A 10,164-nucleotide genomic window follows, 5' to 3' on the forward strand; every position below is an offset into this window, starting at 1 on the left:
TTCAAGACTATAATTTTATAGTTATATTTTGGGACAACCATATTTTTTATAATTATATATAATTATAGTTACAAATACCAAACATTTTTCTGTCTGTGTACTGTGTTTCTTCTTAAATATGTTTTTAATACTTCAAATATGCTTTAAACAATACTATAAAAAAACATATTTAAAACATATTAAAAACATCAATTTAGCATGTTTTAAACTGTTTAAAACACGTTTAAAACATGGTTTTTACCAACTCTACAATCGGTACAACACAATAATCATCTCATCCTTGTTTAACATTGGCGAACAACAAGAATGTAATGATACACTGTGTCACACTGTGTCATTACACCATCTCTTGTTGGAAGGCTAGGACAGCAGACGACGTGCCAGCGCGAGCATCACCACTTTTAATTCGCCGCATCAACGTTATGTATAACATATGTCATGTGGCCGATATTTTCTCACAATTTTGATCGCAGAAATTATTTACAATTGTTAAAACACCGTTTGTTAAAAAACCAAAAGATAAAAATTATTGAAGGGGCATCGCCCCCCTCCAATAAAATTATTGGGGAGGGAGGACAAAAAGTGGTCTGCCCCCCCCCGTAGTCGGCGCCTATGGTATCGAACATTGTTTATGCCTTTCGCAGTAATTTCCAGCTTACGATAACGCACGCATGGTTTCATCCATTATGGATTAATAAAGAGTGGGCGGATTCGTGTCACATTAAAAGTCAATTAAAGTTGCGTTAATGACGTAGCCCGATTGATGACGGTAATAACATCGTAGTAAATACGTATAGATCGAGATATATATCGCTGGTGTCAACCGACGTAATATTAATAGATTAATTGCATCAGCAATGTTATAGACCAATGTGTTATCAGCTATCAATAATATTATCTTTCCGGCTTATTGCGGCTAGCAAATTTGTCAAACGTCAAAAAAATTTGTCGCTTTGTTCCACCGTTAAAATCGCAGTGCTAAATATATAATAATCGCTTCGCGCTACACGTCGTAAAACGCGCTCGACGACGTGACGAGGACAGCGACAAGATGACACATCTTTTTTTATATTCGATTAGAGTTCGCGTGCCATTTCAAGGAACAGAAGACAAAACTTTGATTGGACACAATTCTCATATTAAATAAATAGATTAAAAGCTTAAAATTAGACATCTGCGTTAAAGATGCATCTCCTCTCGTCTAAGAGACACTTTCTTAAAGATACTCAAGGATTCCAATTGAATTCCAACCGAAGATATTAATTTTGTTCTTTAAATCATTAGATCTGTCTGCGTTGTTTGAAATTTCCAAATATTTTTGCACTTAAAATGGAATAGGTATATATTTACGCGTTGAAAAGGGAGAAAGCGAAGATGCTGAGTGCAAAAAGTGCAAGCAACACGAACAGACCTATTCTCATTAGTTTCTATTCTATTCTCTTACAATCTCGATCGCGCTACACCGATCAACGAATTTTGCAAACGCTACGTTTATCTGCTTTGTTTACAATTGATTATAGTTTTAAAGGATCAGAAAAAAACCTAATTTTTCCGCGGATTTTCCAGCAATTTAAAAAAAGCGGCTTTTTTAAAACTACACAATTGATAATACAATTGACGATGCGATTCCAAATTATCGAAATTACATATTCTCGAAAACCATTTGAAATACATTTGGACATTAATAATACATTTTATAGTTTTTGGCAAGAAAGAGGGATGTAACAATTTCGGAGAAAAGATTAAGGATTGTTTTCCATTATTGCGGTCCAAAATCCAACCATGATAAACACGAGCTTTCGAGATAGACTCATTTGTTGAATCATGCGTATACATTTATGACAACGGTCGATTCGACTTTGACCTGCGTTTTCTCATTTCTGCTCAGAACAGTGTTTGATCACATATCATTTGTATGAATCTACAGCAATCCCATTTCGAATGCAGCATGTAAGGAACATAACTCAAGGGCAACAAGAAAATTAAAATAATTGGTTTGTTTTTTGTTCCTGCGCTAAACTGCTCTAGAACTCTCTTTCTCGCTTTCGATAAATATCAAACATACATCTATCTCACTTTAAGTTCCAAAAGTTTACACTAGTTCAGCCACAGAAAACAGACCTACAGTCACATTGACTGAACACGAAAAAAAAAGACGTAAATTCGGTTAATAATCGATCAATATGACGTCAAATTAATAATATTATTTCAATTTTCTTGTTCCCTTTAGGAAATAACGTAAAAATATATAATACTTTTTTTATGGATGAGATGGGACGAAGGAAATTGCTCGTCACTTGAAATTAAAGTGAAACCGTATCGGATTGCTAACTTCCAATCTAACGATTGTGACTCAACGAGAAATTGTAACGTGACGTGAATAAGTGTAACAATATCGTAATGACTGAATTCACGGTGGGACGTCTGTCATAAAAAAAAGCGCGTTTCTCGTCCTAGGGCTTCTTATCTTTCTTTCTTGTTTCTCAAGAAACCGCTCCGAGAACGCCACGTGCTGTCCGCCTGGAACGATCACGTCAGTGTCGAAATAAACTCCTGTATCTTTTTTAGCCGCGCGGCCACGTCTACTCGTTGCGATCAGAATTCTTGAATCTCAAGGTGAGCGCGAGGATGAGCGTGAGAGAGAGAGAGAGAGAGAGAGAGAGAGAAGAAAAGCTGAAAAGGGATTTTAAATGACTCCAGGGATGCGTTATACAATTACTTACTCTGCCATAGCGCACGTCGTTGTTGGATGCTCTTTTCCGCGATGAAGCGTGTAAAGTACACGTGTAATGTAATAATATGGTACAGGTATAATATCACAGTCCGCTGATCACAGTGTCATATCACCACGTGGTACGCGGCTCATCGCCCCTTGGGATTCTCCGCCCTGCTTGGCTAGTGGTGTTCGCGAAATCACGAAGCTGAGATTTTCGAGGATATCGAGGAGATATCCCCGAGAGCTTTATTCTCAGAGACTGGCCAGAAGACCGATCGTGCGTCCGATCTGGTAAAAGCCCACGAGGGTCCTCCTCCGTGTGCGATGCATCTGCTTAGTCCCCGCCGTTTTTTCCGTTAATCTCCGTGTATTCTCGATGGAGACTCCCTTTGTATCTCCTCCCTTCTCTATTCGCGACTCCGAACACCGCCGCGTGCGAAGAGTGAACTCGAGCGACTTATCCACCGTCTACGTTACAGCTCGCGCGAAGCGAATGTACTGACGGCAACAGGTCCCGAAAGCTTTATATCCAACCAGCGACCAAGCTGTCGCTGCTCGTGGAAGAAAGAGAGAGAGAAAGAGAGAGAGAGAGAGAGAGAGACCAACCGGGTCGGTCTGCGAGAGCGTGACAATAAGGCGCATGCGGATAAATAGGAGAAGTAGGATTTTTGTTTAATAAAAGAAGAGATCGTGACACGTAATATAGAAGAAAGGGAAAAAAATTTGGGAATGTCAAGTAGCTTCACGTTTTATGCAATCGACTCGTAATCTGTTCCGAGTTCGATCCCGTGCTCCATATATGCGGCTTTTTCCGCACTTAAGGAGTGTTTGTTGATCATTAGAGTTAATTATTCTACTCTTGCGGAGCCTACATAAGTGAGATTTGTGAAAACTAATACTCGACGCGATCTGCCTATCTGATGGATCGGATTCCCTAATGTTTTTTTATTTCTTCGATGTTTTGATTCTTAAGAGACTAGTTGATTAATTAAAAGCGGCGGAAAAATTGGCATGATTCACTAAATTTTTTCTCGCACCTTCACAGAAATCTAATACTGATCAATTTAATACTAATCAATTTATTATTGAAAGACAGTAATTAATTACTTATTTGGAGTGCTTAAAGTACTAAACAATAATGCTTTTAATACTTAAAATGAATAATTAATTACTGTCTTTCAAAATACAAACAATGAAAAACAGCATCATTTATTTCTGTCTTTCAGTATTGGTCAATATTAGATGTTTGTAAGGATAACTTATCGCTGCGAGAGAAAGAAATTTTTTTCTTTCTTTCATTGTTATTGACGATAACGATGTCTTGACTGAACGAACAATTTATAATATACATATTTTGTAGAAAAATTGAACGTAATTATTATAAACGCAATATATAAAATAAAATAAAAATGTAAGAAATAAAATAAAATAGAAATAGAAAAAAATTTGTAAAATATATGCAGGAAATTAAAATATTGCAAATCCTCGCTAATAACTAACAATGACGATCATGCGAACGTAAAAGCGCTTCTGATACGGTAGCGCACGTGATCATGCGGCGATAACGACAATACTTGCCAATACATATAACATAGTTCCTAATAAAATTTTATTGTCGCAGCTGTTAAATTTTTTTATTACCGCGAGTGTTCATGCTCGTTAAATTCTTCGTATTTCGAGAGAGTTTAGTCATTTACGTTGGCGTAATCTATACATCGATGGAAGCCTCGGCCACGGGACGCACGGTCACATCTCTTTATCTAAGAAAAATAGAATCGTATCTCGTTCGCGACATAAAGTTGTCACGATTGTTGTTCGTGAAATGTTATTCGCATTTCCTCTGCATTTACGTAAAACACGATAAATTCAGCCTCGTGGATTAAAGATTTTTTAGCGGTATCTCTGATGCTTATAAAATTATTCCACTTTGATTGTAAATGAAGGAGAAAAACAAAAGAAGAGAGAGAAAAAAGATATAATCAAATGACAATTAAAGGGATAAAAATCTATAAGATGTATTTAGGCATAAAAAAACTTACACAGTTAGATGTAAGCAGTAAGCAAATCAACATTGTGATTTGCTACTGCTTACGTTATTGCTTTACGTCTTATGCATTTACAAAATTCAATATGCATCATCGCGATGAGAGATCTTGCGATATAAAATCTATTCTACCATGGTGAATGCGATCATGAAAAAATGCATTAGAAAAATTGTAGATCATATGTAGACATAGTTTCTGAGAGCATCAATACAAAAGTCGCTTCAATAAAGAAAATTGATTCGCAAGTGGACATTTATTATAATCTCCATATATATATATAAAAATGTATGATAAAAAAATAACGATATAATGATATAACGATGTAACGTAAGCACTTATAAATGTGCGATAAAGTCGAATGGGAAATAATTACAACGAGCAATCTCTCAGAGAGAACGAAGATTATTTAATATTTACTCGATACTCGATTTCTCGACGTATCGTTCTCGATATTCTCTGCGATAAGAAAGTGTCAGTGCTATAACATCTCGAAGTTTAATCTTTCGATTCCCAAACGAGACGAATCACTCGTCCTAAACATCTTTCCTGAATAATTCTGCAAAAATATTTTGATAATTTTTATGAATGAAAAATTTTGTAAAGAAAAATTAATGCCATTGTGATATATTTATATATTGATATGTTTATTTACTAAATTTTAATATAACTTTTATCATAAACACTACTACACAGAAAATTTTTTATTATCAGCCGCTCGCCGCACTTGGGAGCTCATGTTTAGAAAATCAGCATGGAAGTCGAAAGATTAATTAAGCAGTAAAGAAAAATAAGAATATAAAAGAAAAAATCGAAATGAGCGTACCATTTGTTGCGTAGCAACAGATAAAATAATTTTAAATACGATTCAAATAGATATAATTTGTCCTATATATAATTAAATCAAATCTTTTATATATGTATTTTGAGGAATAAACGTGTTTTGTATTTAACATATTTAATATAATTTGATATAATAAAATATAATTACATAATGGTATTTATGATTTTGTATTTTAATGTTATTCAAGATGATATTAAGCTATCTAGGAACCCATCATGTGAAGATTATAAGTTCATTTAAGAGAGCGTTAATTGGTTTAGTTTTTGGCCAAGTTTCCATATCGACATTATCAGTCCATGGCCGTATATGCTGTCAGTACTGAAATGTTACATTATATATATGATAAACTTTTAGTACTGGCAGTGCATGTGTATCAGAATTAATATTATTGCGTCCGACGATTATATATTATCAAATTTGAGCATGACGAGTCACGCGCCTGCGGTAAATGAAATCTGACAGAGACGGTGAGATAACCTCGATCTGCGAACACACTCGGTCACGCGGATTTATGCAAATATTGTAATCGCCGTATATAGTATATACATATGCGAAGTTAAATGTATGTGTGTGTGTGTGTGTGTTTGATTTGATTAGGCCGTGCGAGCAGCATGAGAATTCCTGACGGAATTGCAAACGGGCGTGCAAAAAAGCGCGCTAGTTTACATTATGTGTAGTTTTTACACATTTAACGCATTAAAAAATTAAACAACATCGACGGTATAATTATTTATAATCCTACCATACAGAACCGAGTGATCTAAACGTCTTGTAATTTTCTGAATTCTTCGTTTCTACGTTCCTGGTTGTGCTTATTATTATTCTGAATGTTTAATCTTTTATAATAGTACTATTATTATACCACACGTATCGTACATATTATTTATGATGACTTTCATCTTTTAAGCACCAATTCGAGATACGTAGCACAATTATAAATAATTGTAATAGGATTTTATGAAAAGCGAAGATCTCACATAAAGGATGGTTGCCACAACGAAAGAAGAAGGGAAATCATTAAATTCGGAATCGTTAAAAAAACAATCTCTATATCAGCAATTTTATCAAATTTTAAAATATGTCTTATATTAGCCAAAATGTGCGAAGACAAATCGTGAACTTTGAACGTGAAATAACATAGTGTGTGAAACAATAACAGCACTTATCGACAGGCGTAGCCCATTCTTATCTTATCCGAATTTGTACATTGATATCGTAAGTGTTAGTGCATACGTGTGCACTGTTTATTTTAAATTGCGGATAATGTAGCGGCCACGACAACGACATCAACGATGACATTGATAATAATGATAACGAAAAGAATGGACAAAAAAAATCGGCATTTGAGTACTGGCTACTCACTGGGATGTTGATGGCGACGATATGTCTGCCTCGCCGCTGGCGAACGTCTCGTAATTCCTGTTTCTGGACATGCCGGCGAAGGACTGAACACGTATACGACCGGTTGTGGCCGATGAAATTGTTGTTAATAATTTATCGTGGTCACGAGTTTACGCTATCAATTCAAGCAGTCATGTGCTCTCCCGCGTATGTCTTGTTTTATTTAATTCCGCGCGCTTATTTTCACGCCGACGTTCATGTTCGTTGCATTCCGAGTCACAGCACAGACCGCGTGTCGCGCGTTTCGTATGGGAGACTGCGAGGATAAAGCACGTATTATAGAATTATTCGGAATAGATTCTGATAAGAATTATTCTGTTCTCCCTAGAAAATACAACTGGTCTGTTTTCTGTTTCTGCACTAGATTGCACTAGAATTCTCTTTCTTGCTCTCGATAAATATCAGACATGTACTATCTCACTTTAAGTTCTAAAAGTGTATACTAGTTCAATCACAGAAAACAGACCTAATAGAAATCTAGGGAATAATTATAAAATTCCAATCGAAATCCATTCCGAACAAATTTATATGTACCTTGATATTGGTTTCCAACGATTCTCCAGTTAATTTTCCGAGGCCTCCCAAAAATTGGAAAATTCTTGATTTCTTTCCAGGAAGTACAAAAAAGAAAATAATGTCATATTGACCGATTTATGATTGAAAAGAATTGCGTTTTGAGACTGAAGATTAAATTTGGTGCTTAGTTTGCAGGATTAGGTATATATTGAATTATGAAAAAAATGACATATTCGATCAATAACCAGCCAATATGACATCAAATTGACATTATTGTGACATTCTTGTTCTCCTTGGATATGAATCAGCTATGATCATGTGACACTTTATCTTAACATTTATCGTTACTCATATTATATTTTCGTCATAAAACACACTTTGTCACAAGATACACTTATCTTAATACTTATCGTAATTAATATTTGTTTAGTTTTATGAACTAAACGATGCATTCAGATCACTGTAATATTTTTGTTATAAAATTTAAAACTTCTCCAATTAAATTTAATTAATTTATATAATATCTAAGACTAACAATAAATTAAATTGTGCTTTATTAAAATAAATCCGCTTTTTTTCAATTGGGAGAAAACATAAGAGAAACAAAATCGGAAAATATCCATACATTTCCGAAAATCTTTTTTGCAAAGTTTTATGCACAACTGACGATGCACATATGAGATTGAAGTAAGTAAAAGCATTACAGTTAGAGAGAGAGAGAGAGAATTGAGAGAGAGAGAGCACAGAAATAGGAGGGTACAAATGATTTATTGATATTTATTTGCTTACAAGTATTCGCTCGCAGTCATTGTAACGTGCGCTCGCATTCTTATCTGAGGTACAAGCGATTATACAGCAAATGCATGCATGTGACCGTCAGCGATTAAGACACATTACGCAAGTTGTAAATCACATGCGGTTCATTTGGCGAACGCGGTGAACGAACGTTTCGTAACGATGAAACGTTTTAATTGCTTCAATCTAATCTTCGCTTCATCTATGCAAAAGAACAAACTCAAATTCGATTCTCACTCTCTGACTCAGGTTTTCACGTTTCATAACTCTTCAGCATGCTCATAAATTTAAGTACATAAAAGTATGTTCCTCTGATATGTCGTTTGTAATTTGCTCGAAGGTAATTCAAGATAAACTTATTGAAAGGAAAATTATGCAATGAGATAACAAAACAAGAAAATTTTAATGGATAATTTGGAAGAAAAACTACAAGGCAACTTAAAGCATTTTTCGAAGCGATAAAATTTACTTTATTAGTGTTAACGTTTTATTTTAATATTGCTATGTTGTCATGTTTCGTGTGCACTTTAAAAAAATTGCAAAAAAAATTATTGTAGGAATTCAATTGACGTTTTAGATCGCAAATTGTAATATATCTTGTTTAGTTTCCGCTAATAAATTGAGGTGAATGATTCTCAGTGATGATGAATCATTCACTAATTAACTGTAATGCTTATGTAAGATCGTCTACGAAAAGATACACAATTAATCGATTCTACGAATTTATCTGCAGATATTCCACGTTCATCCATTTTTTGTATTAATGATTTATATAACATCTAAATTAAACACCTCCTTGTAAAATGACGTAAAATAATAGGTATTCAGAAAATGTAATAAATTCACGGATGCAAAAATATAACGTCAGAAATGAGAAAATGATTCTGAAACATACACGAATCTTTTCGAGAAGAATCGATTTCAAGATGAGTAGCAGCCGTTTTAGAGCGACGCCGATTGATATCATGAATCGACGAATAATTAATTAATTAAGAAGTTCATTACGGTTGTCGCATACTATGAGTTAACTCGAGTTGGTGCTTGCAATATACATATCCCGATTCCAGCATTTTTCTACTCGAGGTTTTCTGACCCATAAGACCATGGCACACAGAAAAACTTAAACAGTAAGACACAAGCAACAAGAAATCAACACGTTGGATATGCTATATAGGGTAACTCCGGCAAATACGCCGCGCTGGGATTTACGCCGCAGAAGTCAGAAAAAATAGGAGTGGGGGTAATTTTCCAGTAACTACTCTGTTACATGCCTTTATGTTATATCAGTATTGTGTTATGATTTCAGCTTCTTACTGTTAATATTAATGAATTTATTGTGAGTTGAATCGATTCGTCACTGTAATAAGTAACGCCATCATGAGTTATAATCTACATAAAATGATTAATGTAGGACGTGTAAAAGACTTAGTGGTTATTTCGTGATATATACGTGTAGTGAAATAGTAAAGCATGTTTGTATTATTAAGCATGTTTGCATTATTTGTAAATTTTTCATGAGCCATATATACCCCCTTTCCCCCTATGAGTAGCCATATATCCCACCCCTAAACCCCTATGAGATATGCGGCAAAAATACAAGGTTTCAAAAAGTTTATTTTTTAATATGAAAAATAAATATTTCGGATTTCTAATATTTTTTCATAGTAGTAGACAGTACAAAGTTTTTACTGATATAGTTCGTTTACTATAAACATAGTAAATAATACTTAATAAATTAAGTTTTTGATAAATGCGACGTATATACCGGAGTTACCCTACTGTCTTATAGCATTATGATCTTACGGTCTCTACTGTGATTGACCAATTTGTTTACTGCTTAAGTTTTTTTG

At 34.5% G+C, this 10,164-nt stretch overlaps 1 protein-coding gene across 3 annotated transcripts in view; it reads right to left on the reverse strand.

Moving 5' to 3' along the window:
- LOC108724683 (facilitated trehalose transporter Tret1) overlaps positions 1-7,183 on the reverse strand; it is a 19,923-nt gene extending 12,740 nt beyond the window's left edge. Inside the window, exon 1 of one of the 3 annotated variants that reach the window (XM_018451199.1) lies at positions 6,965-7,183. In XM_018451199.1, the coding sequence (XP_018306701.1) occupies positions 6,965-7,035 (71 nt within the window). In that variant the 5' untranslated portion in view covers positions 7,036-7,183. Of the gene's footprint in view, positions 1-2,719; positions 3,639-6,964 lie in introns of those variants that run through there. The other 2 variants (XM_018451200.1, XM_018451201.1) reach the window with 2 other exon arrangements.
- Between the last annotated feature and the right edge of the window lie 2,981 nt (positions 7,184-10,164).

Source organism: Mycetomoellerius zeteki, unplaced genomic scaffold, assembly GCF_001594055.1.
Source record: "Mycetomoellerius zeteki isolate Tzet28-1 unplaced genomic scaffold, Tzet1.0 scaffold31, whole genome shotgun sequence".
NCBI lineage: Eukaryota > Metazoa > Arthropoda > Insecta > Hymenoptera > Formicidae > Mycetomoellerius > Mycetomoellerius zeteki.